This window comes from Clarias gariepinus, chromosome 10 (assembly GCF_024256425.1).
Source record: "Clarias gariepinus isolate MV-2021 ecotype Netherlands chromosome 10, CGAR_prim_01v2, whole genome shotgun sequence".
Taxonomy (NCBI): domain Eukaryota; kingdom Metazoa; phylum Chordata; class Actinopteri; order Siluriformes; family Clariidae; genus Clarias; species Clarias gariepinus.
The window spans coordinates 25,994,491-26,017,689 of NC_071109.1; the positions used below are offsets into that span (position 1 = coordinate 25,994,491).

At 39.7% G+C, this 23,199-nt stretch overlaps 2 protein-coding genes across 4 annotated transcripts in view; one reads left to right on the top strand and one right to left on the bottom strand.

Annotated features, from left to right (window-relative positions):
• atp8a1 (ATPase phospholipid transporting 8A1) overlaps positions 1-803 on the bottom strand; it is a 140,153-nt gene extending 139,350 nt beyond the window's left edge. For all 3 annotated transcript variants that reach the window (XM_053505565.1, XM_053505567.1, XM_053505566.1), the window contains exon 1: positions 498-803. In XM_053505565.1, coding sequence (XP_053361540.1) covers positions 498-546 — 49 coding nt within the window. In that variant the 5' untranslated portion in view covers positions 547-803. The remainder of the gene's footprint in view (positions 1-497) is intronic.
• An 11,057-nt stretch (positions 804-11,860) lies between these two features.
• grxcr1a (glutaredoxin and cysteine rich domain containing 1 a) lies at positions 11,861-21,829 on the top strand. Its single transcript, XM_053505036.1, has 4 exons — positions 11,861-12,268; positions 15,776-16,015; positions 16,473-16,538; positions 21,650-21,829. Exons 1-4 carry the CDS (start codon positions 11,861-11,863, stop codon positions 21,827-21,829), a joined length of 894 nt encoding a protein of 297 aa, XP_053361011.1.
• The last annotated feature ends 1,370 nt before the right edge of the window (positions 21,830-23,199 follow it).

Here is a 23,199-nt window from a genome sequence, read left to right on the forward strand (position 1 = left end):
TCCAGTGGCTGGGGTTTGGGCGTTGGGTGGGAACTGAACCCCGGGCCTTCCGCATGGCAGACGAGAAACCTACCACTGAGCTACACCAAGGCACCGTGACCCAAACATCATAAAATGACTAACAAACACTGTTTGTTCCTCAATTAAACTGCAGTTTATTTGCACAAGAGATGGATCTTAAAACAATCTGTCTAGTGCATGTTTAATCGGCTTTGCTTTGCTATGCCAGAGTCAGTAGATTAAGTGCATCAGCTGATGGGGGACAGTAGAAAATTGACAGGAGGTCTGACAGAACACCAAATTATTCAGGATAACCAGGGTGTGATGCATGCATGCATGCACCTGTCAGGATCAGCTGGAGTCTGTGTGTGTGTGTGTGTGTGTGTGTGTGTTGTTGTACTGCTCCTCATTACATCTGACAACAGTTACACACCTTCAGCACATGGGAGGTGCCATTCATACACGCCAAGTGCCAACACAATATCTTTATCTCTTACCTTCGGCACGGGAGCGCAGGTCTGACATGGTCCTCTGCACCGGCGGCATCTCAATCAAACACACACACACACACCGAACGGCACGAGCACCTGTCACGCGCACTGTACGCTCTCTGCTGTTGTCTCGGTCTCCTGTTTAGGAATTTCTCTCGGTCAACACGTTACCGTCCCTGCGCTCACCCTCCACCGGAAAACCCGGTTATCTCTTACAGACATTCACGGTTCCGCGTGCCGGCGAGCATTTTCATCCGACTCACGCTCCTTAAAGGCGTTGAAGAACTCAAGAAGCGCGCGCGCGCGCTCGAGCGAGACTATGTGCAAGGCTGGATAAAGAGAAGCGCGAGAAGCAGCGCCGCTTCACACGCCGGACTGTACCACTCTCAGCACACAGGGGGGGGAGCTGTATACAACGCCAGCGTGGATTAGATTATATAACCCCGATATCACAGAGGAGCAATTGTGTTAAATCATGAATAATAAACTATGGACATATATGTGAACATGAACTGTAGTCTAAATATGAAAACATTCAAAAAACCGTGTGGTCACTATGAAGTCGTCCCCCCCCCGCTGTTAGCGCTGTGTAGGATGGTCTGGTGGAGATTCCCAGCTGCAGTTACTCATTGTTTCAAGAGGGGCATTGCAGAGGGACAATGAGCTGCTCACTACTCCTTCAGCGCACAGCTCGGGGCGATCACGACTAGCTCCTTATAAATAATACGTTCCATCAAGTGGCCCTAATTATTAGGGCCCAAGCACTGTGGCATCATAGTGTGCGAAGGGCCCTCCTGTTCTTTTGAGGATTATTCCTTAGTGCCCAAGCACTATGACATTAAATAATGTTTTATCAAGTGGCCCTAATACTTAGGGTCCAAGCACTGTGACATCATAGTGTACAAATGGCTCTCTTGTTCTTCTAAGGATTTTTGAGGGCCTAAGCCAGGGGTAGACAAGTTCAGTCCTAGAAAGATCTTAAGGATTACTAAGGCTACAGACAGGTAAGTTTGTTTTTTGTGGTTTTGGCTCTCTAGAACAAAGCTTCCCTACCCCTGGCCCTAGCACTATGACATCATAGTGTGCAAAGGGCCCTCTAGTTCTTCTAATTATTTTTTGGGGGGCTCAAGCATTATGACATCACAGTGTAGGAAGAGCCCTCCTCCTCTTTCCCAATCATCCAGGTTTTTGTGGAGGTCTTAACATGCTGAAAAAGTTATGGAAATCAACACACAGGATGGAATCTGCTCTCATTAGGACGCCAGAGAGGCTGGGAAATGGAGTAACACATCACTCTGCATGTCATGTGCTCTATTCAACAGATGAGATGGGATTCATACGATCGCCAAGTCATTGAGGATGCAAAACTACGAAGGGATTTTTGATATCTCAAATGGTAGCTTTAAACTTATGGCATAATTGACTAATAACTTCCTTAGTTATATAAAAGCTGCCCACTGTTACAGTCGGTGAGGAACACATGTGAGCTGCTGTTATGTCATATAAGGACATATTTCCCCTTTAAATGCATGTTTCCACTGTCTTTCTGGTGCACCCAGGTGGCGATGGCACAGGTGCTTGGTTCTAATCATTGCTTTGCAAATATATTTACAATTGCTAACTGCATATGACTGGGATCATAAACTACACAAGTCCCCACTTTATTAAATGCATATGCAGTAAGTAGACATCCCACCACATGGTACTGTATGTACAGGTTAATGCTGTGTACCCAGTGTACCAGTGGAAAAGACCAACATAGGCCCACTGCAGCCCAGTTATTATTTTAGTTCCAGTCTATATATGGTGGCACAGTGGCTTAGTGGTTAACACTTTCACTTTGTACCTTCAGGGTCTGGATTTGTTAACCCTCTCAGGGTTGTGTGCATTGAGTTTGCATGTTCTCTCTGTGCTTGATGGATCTTCTACTCCGGTTTCCCCTTATAGTTCAAAGACATGCAGGTTAGGCTAATTGACGATCCCAAATTGACTGTAGTGTGTGTGAATGACAATTGGGTGTTGAGCTGGCATAGAAACAACAAATAAATCGCTGTATCTGTTGTTCAATGTGCCAGATGAAAAGTGGACTGACCAAAAAAGTCCATATACACTTCATCACTCATGTGACTGACTTGGTTGTCCACACTGGTTTAAAACCAGAGCAACAATGATGTGCTTAAAACACTTGAATGAGCATGACACACACTACCAATGTCAGTGTCTCTGCTGTGCTGAGAAAGCAGACGTTTTCTCATACAATCCCATATCTGGTCATCAGTAGTCCAATAGTGGTCACTTGGATCCTTTTGATTAAAAATAAAGCTTTGTTCAGCTTACACAGGTAAGAATCAGAAGGGGCTAAAACACATGATCAAATTACCATTTAAAACCCTTAACGTGAAATGAATCCAATTTTATTACATGTTATACTCTCTAACACACTACAACAACATAACTGATGATTGTGTTTTCTTTGGGGCACATTCAATAAATTGTTGTAATCTCCTACAGCCTAATGGTGGGGTATCATTTCCACTGATGTTACCTTTCCTCAACATCGCACGTCTGCACTTTGGGCCTATAGTTCCTGGTGTTGCCTAGCAACAGTGACAAGAAGCCTGCCTGTGGTTGTGTGTGCTGTCTTCATGTGTGGGTTTATATCTGTCTAAATAATGACTAGTGCTCCCAGTCCACACACAGGCACACTACTAAGACACACAACCATGCACACACACACATACACACAGGCAAATGCAATATCTTATGTTTATAGTGTTCCTTAGTCAGTACAAGCACTTATTATTATTATTATTATTATTATTATTATTATTATTGCACACAGTCTGGCTCCTTCTTGTTTCCTGCTTGGTAGAGGAGGTGCCACACTGACAAGCTGTTAATTTATTAGTTCTAAGAACATCTGTACTGATAACAGCCATCCACCAGGCATGATTCTAGAAATAACTCCTCTAGAATAGTCACAATGGGGACATAAAGATCAGGATGGACCTGATTGATCTGCCAGGTTTGAAAGATGTATAGATAATGAGGCATCGATTTTTGTGTCTTAGCATCCTGAGGGCTGTGTGTAGCAGAGTGACACTGACAGACAGGAAGTTCTCAATTGAGAAGTGTGATTAACAGTGCTGTCTTAACAAGATGTAAATAAGCTCCACACCGTTTTTAACATCTAACCTCACACCTATTTATAGAGCTTTACAGCATTGCCTAAAGCAACTGTGTTCATTTTTTTTCCATACAAATGAAGTTTTGCTTAATTTACCAACCATTGTTAGTTTGTTACTGCTTTTTGTTGCAGGTTGAAATAATAATTATAGCTCCTAATATGTTCCTGCCTTCTAACCATCCTCATCATTGTCACCATGCTGTTTCTGTAAATGAGCATCAGCCACTGCAGTACCAGTATGTTCTGTATGAGCATCCACCTACATGGGTCAGGATCTATGCACATACAAATGCAAATGTGAGACTATTAGGATCAAGCAACGCGTTATGTGAAGGGTCTCGGTAATAAAATGATAACTATAATGACGAGAAGTATTACACACAAATAGATTGCAAAATTCATAAAATTCAGTTCATTTACTCAATCACTCACTCACTTATCATCTATACCGCTTTATCCTGTGTACTGGGTCATGGGGGTTGGGGTTGTTGTTGGCCTATGCCAGAACACACACACATACTCACTCAAACTATATGGGCAAATTGGGAACGTCAATAATTCTAACCTGCATGTCTTTAGACTGTGGGAGGAAACCGGAGAACCTGGAGGAAACCCACCAAGCATGAGGAGAACATCCAAACCCCCTAACCGGACCCTGACCCAGGAGGTTCAAGGCGACAGTGCTAACCACAACGCCACTGTGTCACCAGAATTCAATTTTATTTTTAGCGCACTTTTAACAATAGACAGCTGATTTACAGGGAAAAAATTCCCTTAAAAGCAAGGCAGATTTGATGCTAGCAAGGAAAAACTCCCTGAGACAACATGAGGAAGAAACGTTGAGAGGAACCAGACTCAAATAAGAACACAGGCTTCATTTAGCATGTGGGTCATTTCAGATAACTTGACCATGGATAAATCCCTTCAATGATTATATAAGGTCTGAGGTCAAACATAAAAAATGTGTACAAGAAATCTGTTTTATTTGATAATATAGTCCACTTTGTTCATGTTACCGACTGTTCACTGCTGGAGGCTGGTTATTAAGTGGAACCAGCTTATCACACGTCTCTTTAAGCAGACCATTAATGATTTTTTTGTTGTTGTTTTAAGTCTGTAATTCTCTACTGTATATACATTATGTGTAACAACAAACAGTAAACATTTCTTGCTAAATTTCTTATTCTCTCTTTTGTCTTTTTTTTTTTTGCTCATAATGTGACTAGTGACTTGCCCTAGTATCCGTCTTATTGCATATGAAACCTCCTTGAGGTGTTTCACTCTGCATAATCACCTTACACAAATGCCACTGTTAGCTGGGGGTAAAGTGGGGTTTGTCAAGTAGGGGAAATCCTAAAACCCAGTGTTGTGGTGCAGGGGGCTAAAAATGACTCACTTTAAAATAACATGCGTTTTTTTCCGCTGGGTGACTTTTGATAGTGATGTTATGCTATATATTACATTCTGTTTCACTTCACTTCTGTATACTATTCTAAGCCTGACCAGAACAACTGAAAATATGTCTTATTGTTTCCCTAATTATATACTATATAGAGTACCAATCAAACGTACGGACACACCTTCTAAATCAAGTGCATTTGCAAAACCTGTCAAGCATATTTCGGATGCCTAGCATTGACAACCATGGAATAAAAAGGTGTCTTCAACCTTTTGACTGGTAGTGGACCTGATGCTCATATTCACTTACTTATGAAAAAAAATGACACAATGTATGATACCGTTATCAAAAATCATAAAGGCTTTTTGCCCATTTTAACCATGTGTTATAGTACTTCAATGCAAATGAATGGAATATTCTGTTTATTCTGTTTAAATTGGAGTGTCCAATTAACCTCATAAACAGGTTTAAGCTATGTTTGTTTCAAACGCCAAATAAAATAAAAATCAAAGAATTAAAACACATTTTAGAAATCTAGAAATATAAAGCTTCAAAATAAAAATCACTTCAAACATGTCCTCAAACATTGGAGCTGTAATATATATCAGTGGCTTTAATAATGACATCATCAACACCCTTTTATTATTTTTTTAAATGCATAAAGTCGACCTGTTACATTCACATATTCACAGTCTATTGTTCAGAATCCAAAAACATAGCCATGTACGCTTGGTGATAACAGTAAACAGAGCTAATCTCTTTAACAAAGAAAAGTGCAATCAGAGTCTGTCACTCAGTCAGCTCTGAAACCACCACCTGCCCTGGCCAAAGGGGTAAAGGGGCAAAACTTTCCATACAACACAATGAGCAGCACCTTCTGCATTTCTAACAAATGTCTCGACCAGCAACAGCTGCGTATTCACCAGGACAATAAAGCCTGGGATTAGAGGACAGTCGGCTTACAGGATATCGATCAGCAAAGCTAATTAAAACACAGACACCCTCAGACTTATTTAGTCCGTAAGCTTCTCTATGTGAGAATATAACATAACAAGTACTAGGAAACTCTAATTCAAGGCTTGTTTTGCTTTTGATTTGCCAGCTCGTTATTCATGATAATCAAAAATCCAGCATCTCAATATATTATAATATTTCCTAGCATCAATCAGAAGAGGATTTATACAGAAATGCTAAAACAATTATATTAATTTATGCCCTCTATACTTGGTCAGGGTTCTTTTAGCACAAATTATGGCACCAATGAAGAGTGGCAAGGAGACGATCAGCCTGTAGCACTGCTGAGGCACTACCTGAAGACCAGGTTGCTTTGATAGCAGCCTTCAGCTCATATGTATTGTTGGGGGAACATTTCCAAATTGCCCCTAGTCTGTGATTGGGTGTGTGAATACACCCATCTTGGATGCACTCCTTAGATCCCTGGGATAGACTCCAGGCCCCTGTCGTCCCTACACAAGATGAGCACTATAGGTATTGGATGGATGGATGGTTTATGCAATTAAAAGAGACATTCGTTTTGCATTAGGTGCTAGTTCTTTAAAGTAAAGTAACTGATATTAACTTACAAAATGTTAACTACATTAATATTATCTTGACACCTCAAATGTAATATCATTATTATCATTATATTAAACAACATTCATCAGACCTGAAAACCATGTGGGCCTTTTTCTATCATTTTTGTGCCCTCCGTAATTCAGGCTTACATCATTTTACATGTGTCTATGTTCAGACTGGAATATTCCTATATCCGTCTCACCTGTCCCTATGGGTTTGGGATTTAGTCAGCAGGTAGAGCAGAGCCTGCCCCCTGCTGGTTCTGTCCTAGCAGAGACATTTCCACACTTATAGCTTATTCCACTGGTTCAGAATCCCTCTGTTATTAATTCATGTATTCATGTGTATCAAATATCATCATGACATGAACACAGTTTGGAGATTATCTTTGCTCAGTTGCATTATACTGTATATATATATATATATATATATATATATATATATATATATATATATATATATATATATATATAATATAATAATATTATTATTTTATTTAATGATAATAAAATGATAATATTAATATAATATTATATTATATTAATAATAATATATATGTATGTGATTTTCTGACTGAACATGATTTCCATTTTATTAGTAATTCTTGTTTTTATGTTTAGTTCCAGGATTTAAAAGAAATAAGAAAACATTAAAATAAAATAAAAATTTTATTTGGGAGATCTGAAATAGATTTGCTGTTGTATCAGTAATCTGTAATATATGATTACCGTATATATTAAATGTAACTAGTTTGACAGTTTAGATATCGCTGCTTTCTGTGGCTTCAGGTTCATGCTCCTTACACCACGCTATGCATCTGTGTACATTTGGCCTTTTGTTATGTGTCCACGTTTCAACTTTGTAAAGCTCACGTCTGGTTGAGATTGGGTCATAGAAGTGTCTGTGCTAATGTGAAAATGTATTAGATTCAAATGAAAAGGATCATTCTATCGACATCAGCAGGGTCAGTTCTAGCTGTAAGCAGTGAAAGCAGGTGCTACCAGACCCAGAACCACTAGGTGGCTTCATGTTATACATCTCGGCATGGTGTAAGCGTTGAAACACTATCTAAGGAAGTGAACTTGGTTAATTGAAACTTGGATTTCAAGGAAAGTGAGTACTCATAAAACCCAACTTCAACATTACACACAAACCCAGGGAGCAACTACAGGATTATACACAGATAGGGAGGACAGGAATCCATTAGCTATGTTTAACATCAACAAAAATGTTCATTTTAGTTAGAAATTTCATATTAACTGTTTACATGGACACTGATCTGATAAGATGTGTCTACATGCACAAAGCCTTTAATCAGAATATCATTTTTATAGGAGAAAAAGAAGAAAATTTTCTCCAACATTGAGATTATGTAAAGCTTTAATTTTTTTCTTTAAAATCCCACCTTCTGCGTTATTATTGATTACAACAACTCAGTCTTCCTTATGATTGGTTGGATAAAAGATTGAAGTAAAAACAGGTGGGAGAACGTTGGCTGTTTCCACAGAGTTTACCTTACAGGAACCCATCTCAAGTCATATATATTGTTACCCCCATTCTGTATATGCTAAAGGCTGGTTATTAGACACATTTGTACTTCACTATATGATTATAGATCAATTACTATATATGTAGATTAATAGATTAATTAATATATATGTATTTTTCTCTATCCATATGTATCTTAACAACAACTAGTCATGCAAAGGGAAACTGGCATCATCATTTATTACCTTCTATATGTCGCACAGGAATCTCATAATGCACAAAGCACACAGAATGAGCAGAGCTGACCTCGACAACGAAGGAAAGGCAACAGAAACCAGACCTGGGCATCCTGTAACAGAGACAAGCGTACCGTATAAATGAGAGAGTGAGGGATGTGATTACCATTAGGCAGCTGGAATGGTCTGGCCGGGTCATGGCTCATCATTATCTTCTCACTGAATCTGTTGTTTTTGTTTTTATTAGTATGGAACAAACTGTTAGTCTTTCTGTAAATTGAGCACAGAGTACAGTGTATCCTGTAGCTAACTCAGATATGTCTCTTTAAACTGATCTGCTTCGGATGAATCTGCTGCAACGTGATAACAGCTGTATTAAAGTGAAATCAGCTAAAGATAACCGTTTTGTTGACATATAAATTCAAACGCTGCAGTTTGGTGTGCAAGTGGAAGCTTTGCTGCCTTTCAGCACCTGCGTCCATGGCGTGATCCTGAGCTCATGTTACTGTCTGTGCGGGTTTTTTTGCATATTCTCCCCATGACTGTGTGGGTTTCCTGTGGGTTCTCTGATTTCCTCCTACCTAAAAATGCATGCCGGTAGCTAGATTAGTGACTCTAACTAACTACCATGTAGGTGTGTGATGGAGTGTGTATGCAAGGTGTCCTTCACTGGACTGCTGTCCCATTTGTTTGATATATTTCTGCCTATTTATCCACCAATATCTGGACCAGGACTGAAATGTTCATGAGGATGCAAATGCATTTTCAGAATTTGGTACATTAGATACACTTTGTATTAGGTACACTTTGCATTACAGTAGGTACATTAGATACACGTTGTATTAGGTACACTTTGCTAGTACTGTGGACTCCCTTTTGCCTTCAGAACTGCCTAATTCTTTGTGGCTTAGATTTAATATTATGCTAGAAACCCTATAGCATCATGTTGTGGCTGCATTCTTGTCAGTTGCACATCATATGATGTGAATCTCCATTGCCACCACATCCCAAAAGATGCTTTATTGGATTAAGAACTGGTTGGTGACTGTGGAGGCCGTTAGAGTGCAGTGAACTCATGTTCAAGAAACCTGTGGTCATAAAGAAATGCCCATGGTCAGCAACAAATTTGCCAAGAAAATTCCCCCACACCATTACACCACCACCATTGGTGGATTCATACATGGTGGCATGTTCTCCCCGTGCTTGGTGGGTTTCCTCCGGGTACTCCGGTTTTCTCCCACAGTCCAAAGGTATGCAGGTTAGGCTAATTGGCGTTCCCAAATTGCCCGTGGTGTGTGAATGAGTGTGTGAGTGTGTGTATGTGTGTGTGCCCTGCAATGAAAATGCCTTTGTTTCCCTGTCCAGGGTGTACTGTACCCTGACTCGTGCCCTAAGCCTCCTGGGATAGGCTCCAGGTCCCCGAGACCCTGAATACAAGATAAAGCGGTATAGGAGATGAGTGAGTGAGTTTCCTGGTGTGATCTTCTGTTGCTGCTGGTGTGGGGTTGTTTTTTAGTCATTGAGCTCAGTCCATTACATCCAGTGAAAGGAACTCTTAGTGCTTCAGCATACCAAGACTTTTTCATGCTCCCAACTTTGTGGGAACAGTTTGGGGACGGCCCCTTCCAGTTCCAACACAACTGCGCACCAGTGCACAAAGCAAGGTCCATAAAGACATGGATGAGCAGGTTTGGTGTGGAAGAACTTCACAGAGTCCTGACCTCAACCTGATAGAACACCTTTGGGGTGAATTAGAGCGGAGGCTGTGAGCCAGACCTTCTCGTCCAACATCAGTGTCTGACCCCACAAATGCGCTTCTGGAAGAATGGTCATAAATACCTATAAACACTTTCCTAAAGCTTGTGGAAAGCCTTCCCAGAAGAGTTAAAGCTGTTATAGCTGCAAATGGTGGGCCAACATCATATTAAACCCCATGGATTAAGATTATTTACATGTCACTCATGTAATATGTATATATATTATTTCATTCATCTTCCAGAGTAAACCAGAGTTCCTAAAGAAAACCCACCAAGCAGGGCAACAACATACAAACTCCTCACACAGACCAGTGGAGTGTCATACTCTCAATCCTGGAGGTGTGAGGACACTGTGCTCACCACTACACCATCGTGCCACTATTATTTATATGTCTATGTTTAATAGTGAAAGTAAGAGCATTTCCATACACACACAATGTAATGAGAACGCACAGCATTGGGACTAAACAACTGTGTGCTGATAAGAAAACCACATGTTAGTGAGACTAATCAGAAAAGAAGGCTTGAATTTGCTAGGGAGCATGAACATTGGATTTTGGAGCAATGAAGAAAAGTCATGTGGTCATGAGTTCCATGTGTGTATCAGGATGAGTAGGGAACATGTGAACATTACGTGTCAATATAATGAAGTCAGCTGACTACAGGAATGTTCTGAATGACTAGATTATCAAATCTATGGAGTTTTTTCCCCCAGATGGAACGGCCATATTCCAGTACTCAAATTGTGAAAGAGTGGTTCCAGGACCGGACAGAAAATGAGGCTGGGGGAAAAAAAACTAAAAGAAAGACAGCGAATGCTGCGGGACATTTCACTGAAGGCCTGATGGTGGAAACCCCTACAATGATACGCCTCACTGAAATGCCTTTGTTTCATTTACACCTGTTATATCACATGTCCAGACGGCTACATCACCACCTGTCATCCAGCCCAGGTGTTAGTATTAAGTGGCCTGATAGGGTTCTGCTGAGTGAGAGTTCATCAGCCAGCAGATGCACAAGAAGGTTCATGTAGTGAAACAGCGGCCAATGAGAGAACAGCTCGGTTTCTCCATATGGCACTCATGTCGTTGTGCAGCAGGTGTTTAGGTGTAGGCTCAGTTTAATTTCAGTAAGTGGTACGTGTACACAAAAGGCTGCTCTGATGCTGCAGATATACAAGAACAATACATGAAAACAGAAAGCATTTCAACCTTTCTTATCTACCTGCCAAGGATCATGCAGGCTAGCGTATTACTGCATTAAAATACAAATCAATGCACTTAAAATATGTGCACGCGCTACAATAACCTGAAAGAATTAAAATAAAGAATAAAGTTGCTAGTCTCTTAAATGAACATGTCGATCATAATCTGGAAATCTTGCACATTAACGTTTTTGTTTAATCGGCTTCAAACTACACATACAACTCTCACAACACTGGTTAGCAAGAAAAAAAATTCAAAGTGTGATGAAAATTTAAAGAGCACGATCAGTTTCGTCATGGCTTCCTTTCTCAGTAACCATGGCGCACATGCATGCATTATTTACTCGCTCAGTAACACTGGCAATGAGGCTGCCGAAGTCTGCCTCAGAGCTCGGGAGATTTTGTACCACTAAACACTACTGGGAACTATGGAGAAATAAAGGATACCCCTGCTTACCTGTCGAAGAAGCCGGTGGAGTAAAAACGACATCCTGTGAAAGATGTAAGCTGTTTTGGAGACCCAATGGAGGGGAGTTTGTTAACAGTGGAGGGCGGAAAGCCCCAGAAGCGGGTGAGGTTCCGGGTGGCTTCAGGGAACAGCGGCCGTGTTCTGAAAGAGATGTTCAAAGACGATGGGCCGTCTGACTCTCTGGACTCGGACTGCACCAGTAGCTCGGAAGTGGAGAGGGCCAGCACGCCATCCACCAGTGGAGAAACCAATGGTCACATCGCGGTGTTCCTGGGCTCTGAGTTGGACGACAGTGAGAGTGAACCGGATGACTTGCTCCTGTATGCTGGGGCCAAAGACAAGGACAGAGTATTCAGCACTAAACGGGTCAACATCCTGAGTAAGAATGGGACGGTGCGGGGAGTCAAGCACAAAGTCAGCGCTGGTCAAATAGTATTCGATAATATGACCAAAGTCACAGAGGTGAGTACCTCACATGCAAAAACTTTATAGACAGCAGAGTAGATCCCCTGCTGGTACCCGAAACCACCTGGATATGTTTAGTTTACAACTATTCTACAGAATTTGCAATGCATATAGAAACAAATTTCATTTTCTCCAGCGATATTTTTTTAAGAAGCATCTCTCCCAGTTGTCCTTATAGGAGGTCAGAGTCTCCTTAGTGATCAGCGATTGGTTACACAGTCTCTCTCTCTGTCTCTAAGTCTCCTATGCTTTGGCTGGACAAACGAGCTCTCTCAGAGGACAAGGTCATTGTACAATGAAAGATTAATGAGAGATTTCTTTAAGTGTTTTAGCTAAGGTAATCAGCCTAATGAATTTCCCTGACTTCCACTTTCTACTCACCAAACACTCACCTGCTTTTAAGTGCAATGCATTATGGAGTTAAATCAAACTTTTTTTTCCTGGATTTTTATGTTAATCTTGTTTAAATGGTTAACAAAAAAATAGGTTAATATGACTTTTGAATTAAATTGTGTTGAACCAAAATGTCTCATCAAATCGTTCAATTCCTGAATAGATTTTACGACCATATCATTAGTCACTGTTGTAATGAACCAGATGTGCTAGTGGTGGAATTTAGCCAGCACAACGCAAATTTACTGACATGTCACTGCATCAACATGAGTACCATCAGTGCACAAGTCCACCAAAATGGACTCATTTGAACATCTTTAGTGTCCTGGTTATCCCCAGTCACACTTACTGTACAGTTTATTCAAAACTTCTCCTAAACACTCTACACAACTATGAGGAAAAAGCTCTGGATGCAGTAGGAGTTATGGAGCTGTCAGGAAGCCGCGCTACAGGCTATCACGTCTACTTTAAAGAAATATGAAAAACTGAATACAGGTGGAAATTTCAGTCAAAATCTTTTTTTTCCACCTTGAAGAATATTAACTTTAGAGACTGAAATAAATTGATTTAAGATTTGTAAGCTCCTGAGGTACATGGCACAGGTCAATACCTCAACAGTGAGAAGCGTGAGAAAAAAGATTTATAAAGAATTTGGCATAGGAATCATTAATCACCACCCGATACAATGTTACCACGATACCAGATGCCGATTCGATTCATATATTAATAAGACCTTTTAAGTTGTCATAACTCAAATGATTTATATCTTAGCTTTATTCGACAACTTGTGAGTGAAGATGAGTACTTCAATGTAACCCTTTTCTTATATTAGTTTAATAGTATATATTATAGTAGGCCTATATCTCAATAAAAAATTTTTTAATGCATCTGGACAAAATTTAATGAACCCTTGCCAGTCCTTGGGTATTTGCCTGAAGTTAAACCTGCGCCATAAAGGAAATCAAAGTTTTGTATCAGAATAAATCTAATTTTAAATATTAGTTAATATTTTCACTTCTGAAATGAGTTGTATCAGTGAATTTTAACACACTGAAGTCATTTTAAGACAAAACTTTATCCAATCCAATTTAGATTTCTCTGTGAACTTTCTGTGATTCACTCCTTGATCACCAAACTGGAGTGTATTTGTCTGATGATGATAAAAGAAAGACAACTTAGCATAAATAAAGCGTGAGATGCTGATCAGCTTATTTTTAGCTTTAACCATTTAACTATTTCTACAAACTCTTTAATCATACTCATACTAGTTAAATATAAATGCCAACAGAACAGGACAAGGTCTAGCTTAAAATGAGTATATATACTGTATATATTAGTCTTATATTATGTTTATTGTAAATACTACAGTAGATAGATGTGACTATCTTTACAATAATTTCACTTGCTTTGGTGAATGAGGGAATGAACTATATAACAGAATGCAGGTTTTTGCATTCAGGATTGTTTTTTCAGACAGAATGCATACCTATCTTTAGTATTAGGTTTCTAACTTTAGTTATAACCGTAACTTAAACACTTTAGATCATGTGGAACACTGACACACTGCTCACTGTAATTTCTGAAGAGATTAAAAGCTTACAGAATCTTAATAAAATTCCTACAGTATTCCTACAATAAATTTCTAATAAGATAAGCTAAAATAAAATATATCTTTATTTGTCCCATAGTAGGGAAATTTCTTTGTTACAGCAGCGAAGAAAAAAAATCTGATTAATCTGATCAATGATAATGTATAGTACTGTGCAAAGGTCTTTTCTGCCATACAATGACCTATGAATTATGTGAGCATTAAAAAAAAATCTATAAAAAAAAAAACATGGCTCAGGACATTTAACAGGACTGTATACCAAGTTTGGTTGGTGACATATGAATTTCCCTTTGGTATCAATCAATCAATCAATCTATCTATCTATCTATCTATCTATCTATCTATCTATCTATCTGTCTGTCTGTTTGCCTTGCACATTTACATTTTAGCATATCATATATTTTTACTAACTTTTCTCTAATATTTTTAGTATCTCACACTACAGAGTGTAAAGTGCAAAGATGTGATTCACACTTTAACACATGACTTGAAGTGCAGGAAGTACAAATACACAACCCCAGAGCCCCACATAATCCCATCAATGCTTGCAGCAACAACATCAAAAATAAATTTGTTTATATAAGAAAATATGACTAATTATCGTTTCATATTTATTTTTAATGTGATCTGTTCTTGTCATTCATTCATTATGGGTGAGCATTCTAGCCTTTTCAGGGACAGTTACTCTGTGTGAGATGGCAATTTGTTACAAGGCGTGTTTAGCCTTGATTTATTACATATACATTACACTGCGGTGAAATTCTTTATTCGTTGCATATCCCAGCTTTGTTAGGAAGCTGAGGTCAGAGCGCAGTGTGAGCCAGTATACAGGGTTAAGGGCCTTGCTCAAGGGCCCAAAGCAGGGGCAGTCTGGTGGAGCTGGAACCGCCAACCTTCCAATCAGTAGCTCAGAGCCTTAACCTGCTGAGCTACCACTGCCCTTCTACTTTGTTGATTGGCAGATTTTTGCCAATTTCAGTTTGATTCCCGCCTCTGTGTGCATGGAGTTTGCATGTTCTCCCCATGCTTGGTGGGTTTCCTACGGGTACTCCGGTTTCCTGCCACAGTCCAAAGACATGCAGATTAGGTATTCCCATACTGTATGTGGCATTCCCAAATTGCACATACAGTGGTGTGTGAGTGTGTGTATGTGTGTGTGCTCTGCAATGGATTGGCACACTGTCCAGGGTGTACCCCAGCTCATGCCCTAGGTCTTCTGGGATAGGCTCCAGGCCCCCTGTGACCCTGTATACAGGATAAAGCAGTACAGAAAATGAGTGTGTGATTGAGAGTAAAAGATAATAAGAGTAGTTTGTTCTTTTTTAATGCATGGAAATTTCTATACAACCATCAATTCTATTCTTCTATTGGGTTTAGGTCTGGAGATGATCCAGGCCATGACTCTACTGTCACATGACCAATTTTCACTAATTTTTGAGTTTATTAGCACAAGTATATAATCATCTGTTTTGTGCACATCTGTTCCTTCCTCTGCATCGTAGCCTGAGCTGACTCTGGAGTTTGGCCGGATTGTGATCTACACCACCAGTTTCCGCGTGGTCAGGACGACGTTCGAACGTTGCGAGCTGGTACGAAAGATTTTTCAAAACCACAGGGTGAAGTTCATGGAGAAGAACATTGCTCTTGACAGCGAGTACGGCAAGGAGCTGGATGTGCGCTGCAGACGGGTAGGAGAGCCCCCTTCCCTTCCCGTAGTCTTCATCGATGGACACTACCTGGGGGTCAGTGCTCTCTCTTCAAACTGTGAGACTTGCATGTTCTCCATGAGTTTGCATCTTCTCCTTTAGTTTCCACCACAGTCCAAAACATGTGTTGTACATCAACTTGCTGTTTTAAAAATGCCAATAGTGTATGGGTGGGTGTGTGAGTGTGTACGGGGCAGGGAGGTTACGAGAAGGGGAAGTTATAGCAATGTAACTTACCTTACAGCAATGACCCCAAGCATCGACTGTAGCAATAATAGCAATTAAACCGCGAATAAGCCATAATAATCTACAGATGTGTACCTGACATTATAGTATATACTGTAATTTTGCCCTTTATTAATATTTAGGGTATACGGTTGATTTAAGCCTTGGCATGATAGTATAAATTTAATGTGTCATTAGGAAAAGTACTGCCTAACCGATGCCTGTTCACTAAATTTTTTATATGTATATAACTTATTCTTTTTTGCAGAGTGCGGAGAAAATACTGAGTATGAACGAATCAGGGGAACTGCAAGATCTTCTGACTAAAATTGAGGTAATTTTTCTTGAATTTAAATTAAAATAATGAATCTACTAGGTTCCTTTCGTTTAGTTAATGACAGCCGAGTAGATATTTCTCCAGGCTTCAAACTAAACACACCACACATCTGTTCAGTTTATGACTTTCAGTATGCACTGCCAGTCAAAACACCTGGAATATCTTGTTTTTAATTAACATTTAATCACTGTTAGTGGCCAAAGACGTAAATCTGTACTTACTGCTCTGCGATCATAATGAGACTTTAGTGAGACATTTGTGCTCAATCAAACAGATTCATTAAATCAATAAATCCTGAAGATAAAATGTGAAAATTGGTTCTCAAGTATATGGTTACATAGTATGGTTACATAGATCAAGAGCAAGCCTTTCCCCTTCCTAGATTCAGTTTAAACGAAATGTTTTAAACAAACCTTTTTTTGCTTGAGGTTTAATCTTAAATTTTTGTAGCGTTTGTAAAAAAAAATCGAACTCCAGCTGTATTTAAGTACTGTATAGTGTATTCCCGAGGGCAAGGATCTTCAACTCCAGTCCTGGAAGGCCAGTGTCCAGCACAGTTTGTAATCCAGCAACTCCTAAAACACTCACCCAGCCTAGTAATTAACAGATTAGTTAAATCAAATGTGTTTGAGCAGAAGGCATTATGCTTATTATTAGGAGTCGGCATTATGCACAAAAAGTAACAATGTGCTTAAAGAAGAATGACAAAAAATACTGAAAATTATAATCTGATAATTATGATTTATACACATTTCTTCACATTTATAAATAATACTGTGTGTGTATATATATATATATATATATATATATATATATATATATATATATATATATATATATATATATTTATTTTTTTTTATTCTGTAAAGCTGCTTTGCAGCAACGACCATTGTTAAATGGGCTATATAAATAAAATTCAAATAAATTGAAGATCCCTCTAAAGTTTGAAGTCTGAACCCGCATGGCACTTCTGTTCATTACCATGAAGTATAAATGTAGAATCTATGTCAGAATAAAAAATAGTATCTGAAAACAGCGTATCTGTCACACTTTTGAATTTTGGATTGTTTAACTGAGTAACAAAGGACTGATGCACTGGCCCACAGTACCTATAAACATCTAAATTAATATTTGGCAGATTTGTGGGAAGCCAGTGTTTTAAAATGACATGGAGTGAAATAGAAACAGGCTTGGTTGTAGCCTGACCGTTAGGATAGTGGTATAGAAGTCTCAGAGTTAGTAGTTATTGAACACACTCACTCACTCAACCATCGTCTATACCACTTTATCCTGTATACAGGGTCGCAGAGGCCTGAAGTCTATTCCAGGAGACTTAGGGGACGAGGTGGGAGACACCCTGGATGGGGTGACAATCCATCACAGGGCGCATAAACATACGCAAACTCAATCATTCATTCAGACACTATGGGTAATTTGGGGAATAACATCTGCATGACTTTGGACTCTGAGAGGACACCTACCGAGAACAAGGAGAACATGAAAACTCCATGCACACAGAAGTGGGTATCGAACCTGGCTAAGAATTGAACCCATACCGCACAATGCCTCAGAGATTTCCCCCATGAAGGGACAGTCCCTCATAGGATTTACAACACATCCTGGAAATACAGTCAAACTTGGGACATGAGCTTATCCTATGAAGGGGAACAACACTGAGTGGGTACTTGAGTGTCATTGTGACAAGTAGGTACAGTATGTTAAATGGTGACACATTAATACGCAATAAAGCACAAGTGTCACAGACCGAAATGGTATGACCTGACCATGCAATGCCTGCAGAAACACTCACTGGATGAAAAATGCAACCCTCACAGCCTGGGTACAGTGTGTTCTGGGTTAATGTAAACACAGCATGGAAAGTCCTTCTCTTATCAACATTATCACCTCACACACTAGCCAGGCAACTTAATGTTATCAGATAAGGAAATCTGAACATCCTGTAGTGGACATGTCCCAGATGTTAATCTCCCCATTGTATAGTTGAAGAACATTCCACCACTTGTTCATTTTACCAATAGCTACACTCCCTGAATCAAAATAAAGGCACCAAGACACCAAGGATAACTGATGGTATGTCAACATTTGCTAAGATTTTGGCTTTGATCTTAGGAAGCAATTGATATGTTTCTAGAGAGCAAGAAGCAGATGCACCCTGTAGTAAACTTGTGTTATCTTAGATCATCTCCTTCAACTTCAAGAATACCTCACTCAGTTGTTCCTGCAAAACACATAAAAACACAAGATTAGGCAATAAATACAGAGTTACGGCTCTTCCTCTCTCTCCCTGTATGTATGTTTTAAACAGACAAAGGATCAGGATCCAAAAGTGACATAAATTACCACTGTAAATGCTGACCATCTTTCTTTTTCTAACTTGATTCCTGTCGACTGAGAGAAGCAGGGAGCATCAACCACATATTGAGGAAAAGCCATTGGATCCTCTCAAAGCTGTTCTCTCAGAGGCACCCATACTGTACTTACCCTATTTAGAAGAAACAACAAACACTGGTCCAGCTCTTCTGTCCTTGACATCACACAGTCAAATCATTTACTATGAGGAGTTGGAAAGGGTGTTTTTATTTTGCAGATGTCCAGCAGTGTGTTTTTATTATTATTATTATTATTATTATTATATATTTTTTAAAAACTTCCTAACTTAGTCGTAGTTAATTCCGACCCGTCATTAGAGTACCCCCCTACAGCTACCAGTCAGGGAGGACTGAATACTAACACGTTTCGCCCGAGCCACATGGCGCTAGTCAACTGCATCCTTTTGATCCGTTACTTTTGCTTGAGATTGGTTTATAGCTACGATTGCTGTAAGTGCCTCCCACTCCTCCCCTCTGAAAAAACTTAACCAATCAGCTCTCACCAGGCCCCAACTGCGAGAGGCTACAGCATCACCCAGGATACAAACTTGCTAAACTAGCTCGTTATCAATGTACCAATCGGGGGACAGCAAAGTGATTTTTGATCATCACCCACTGTCCTGGTAAAAAGGGCACTGGTGGCTTAGTGGTCGGTTTTCTCACCTGCCATGCGGAGGAAGGGCATCTGGCGTAACACCTGTGCCAAGTTGTGTGTGGATCAGATGGTCTGTTGAAGCACCCCCTTGATTTGAGCAGCCTTAAGACTAACTACAACCAACTGTCGTGGTAAAATAGCGCAATCATGATTACACCAAGAGCTTTCTTCCAAAGAAGCAAACATTGCAACATTACATCACTAACAATAAGAGATTGGTGATCTTTGTCCTTTTCAGGTCAATATTCGGAGGTTTGAGCCAGTTGCACCATCTTTGTCACTCATCAGTCACTGTGATGTCACAAGCTGAGGACAACAAGAAGATAGTAGCTATATATGTTAAACAGCTAGTTAGCTGTGTTAGCTTTATGAACATGTGCACTCAGATGTGTCTGCGCTGCCAGATATGCACTTCATAATTAGGACATCTGACAAATGACTCCTTAACACCTGATGATATATTGTAGGACTTTTGTGCAGACCCTGTGGCAGACGTGTCCACAAACACATTCGACTTTTACTGATTCCTCTATAGTCATCTAGCAGCATGTTCTGTTAACAGGATGGAACTCAGCCATGCTCAGCACCGAACCTTCAAACTCAGACAGGTGATGTTGCCATCGCCATGGATCAGTCGTTACAGCAGATGAAGACCATCACTATCCTGTTAGTGATGCCAAACTGTTGTAAATCCTTTGAGATATGACCAGAGCATTAGATAACAAATCAGGAGACTCATGGACGGGGTTCAACAAGAGAATCTAGTTTTATTGCCCAGAGTTACCCGATTGCATAAGGGGTACACAACATCTAGATGGTTTTAACTTTTGATAAAGTACATCAAAATGCTGCTATAGCTTCCCCATCCTGCCATGAGAATCATTTCAGTATGTTTTTCTTTTGTCAAAGGCATTCACAACCATCCCATTCTACATACCTCTTATATTGTACAGGATCAAGGGAGGCCTGGAGTCTCTGGTCATCTCAGGCGAATTTGGGCACTAGGGAGGGGACACCCTGGAGGGGGTGCAAATCTATCTCACACTCATACATACCAACTAACACACTACAGGCAATTTGAAAAGGCCAATTAGCCAATGGCCAATCTGCATGTCTTTGGACTTGGGGAGGAAACCATTGCACCCTGAGGAAACCCACCAAGCTCCGTGAGAACATGCAAACTCCATGCACACAGAACTGAGGTAGAACGCAAACTCCTGACCCTCGTGATGCAAGGCCAGAGTGCTAAACCGACACCACTGTCCTGCTTCTGTGCCGAAAAATTTTGTAAGACATTGCTAAAACTGTTCATTCCCCCAATGCATGAAGACATTCGAGACACCAATTTAGCTTTGGGTTTCTCTTTCAGCACAGGAAACATCTTCAAGCCTCTCCATAGATCGTTACAAAAATGTTTACAGGATTTCAGGTAGAAGCACAGAACTCTAAATTATCCAAAAAAGCTTTTCCTCCTAAAAGTGTCACATATTAATTAATGCAACAAATTGCCAGACATTTTTATCCCAAGTGGATTACAAGCCAGGCAGAATCCAGTGCAGGCGCTGAGCTGTTGCAGAAGCTGACAGTGATGTAAAAAGAGAAATTGAGTCAGGATTAGAGACTAATATTGAAGAGCACTAAGGTCTAAGTTAATACATGATTAAATACAGATTCATCAGTATACTCTCATAAATTATAAATTGGTATCGATAAATGTCTTGTAAATAATAGATAATGTCAATATTCCTCCTGGATTGTTTTAATATCATGCTCAGGAACTTTCATTGACATAATTATTACAAACAAATCTAATCCTAACCCTAACTTCGGGATCCAACATGATACCAATTTGGGTTTTTAACGAGCGTTAGTTTTGTTTTTATTATGATTTTTCTTAAATGTCTCCACAAGGTCAAGCCTGCCAGATATAGTCCTATCCTAGTAGAGACATCTGGTCCTCACCAGGATATAAAAACATGGCAGTTGTGTGTGAGTGATCTCTAATGTGTGTGTGTGTGTGTGTGTGTGTGTGTGTGTGTGTGCATGTGTGTGTTCCTCCACAGAGGGTACAGCACCCCCACGCATGCCAGACGTGTGGTGGCTTTGCCTTCATGCCCTGCTCTATGTGCCATGGCAGCAAGATGTCTGTGTTCAGGAACTGCTTCACGGACTCGTTCAAAGCCCTCAAGTGCACTGCATGCAATGAGAACGGCCTTCAACCGTGTCCCAGCTGCTCCCACTAAGTGCCTGCACACCTCCCTCAGTATCCATCCTTCTTCATCTCACCTATCATTCGCCATGTTACAGACTGTACCAGAAAAATATGATAAAGACACAACTGTGTTGTTGTTTTTTCCCCCTTCTCTGGTGCGATTGTTAATAAATGTTGTTTTTAAGAAAGCCTGTAAAAGCATTTGATTCTTCCTTGACGTTAGTTGATGTCACAGTGTGTCTGTGATGATTCGCTTATCGGGTCATTTAATACTTCCCAACACCAGTCATTTCCAGTCTGTGGTCAGATTGCCTGTGTCCTATTACACTATAATGCTGTAATCGAGTAACAAAAAAAAAAACGTTGCCAGGAAATCAGAGATACAGCTCACGCTTTCTGCAACCCCAGAACATCACCAGGCAAAATGTAACTGATTGAGAAGGAATGTAATGAATGTAGAAATAAGATTTAAATACGCTGCTGCAGTTCGGGTTGCTGTGTGAGCTCACAGGATACATCCACCTCCCCTAGAGGTCTGTGATTTATTTTTTGCACCCAGGGAGTGACTACTAACATTACAAAGCATTTCTCTTCCACCTTCTGAATATCATCCCATCATTTAAATCTTAATCTCATTATCTAAATATCATATTTTTTTATAATTTTAATAATATCCCGAATAAAGGACTATCTATCTATCTATCTATCTATCTATCTATCTATCTATCTATTATTTTTTCTGGGTTTAGTCTTGTTTATCCTAAGGGTCGCCACATTGGATCATTTGATTTACAAAATCTTATAAACGCTTTACACCAGCTGCTCTTCTGCATTGGGTTAAGGGTCTTGCTTAAGGACCCACCAGGGGCAGTGATGGGGCTTGATCCCCTGTCCTTCTGATCTGCATAAATATATATAATTTTATTTATATATAAAATTACTTTCTATCTATAACTCAATATCTCTATCAATTTATCAATCTATCTACTGTAATTTCAGTAATTTAATCTCTATGTATTCATTAATACCTCTATATATCTCTACCAATTTCTATCTATCTATCTATACTGTCTTCACATACATTAGGTTAAAGTCATCATTTCTAGATGCCTTGCTTATTATTTCATGATGTTTTAATTCAAATCTTTCGAATCAAGTAAAATCAACTTGCTGCAAATTACCAGAGCTACATAATAAATAAACTGTAATAACTTTAATAGTGGTGGGATGTGATTTCTACCACTGCAAGTAAATTCAAAGAATTACAGGCCCGCCGGCTATACTTGACTTATATGGCTACTGTATATAAATGACTCACTATTACTATGGCATGTATAATCTGAATGCTTATTGAATTTTTCTTACTTCATGTTTTAACTCAGCAGTTTAGTGCATGGGATT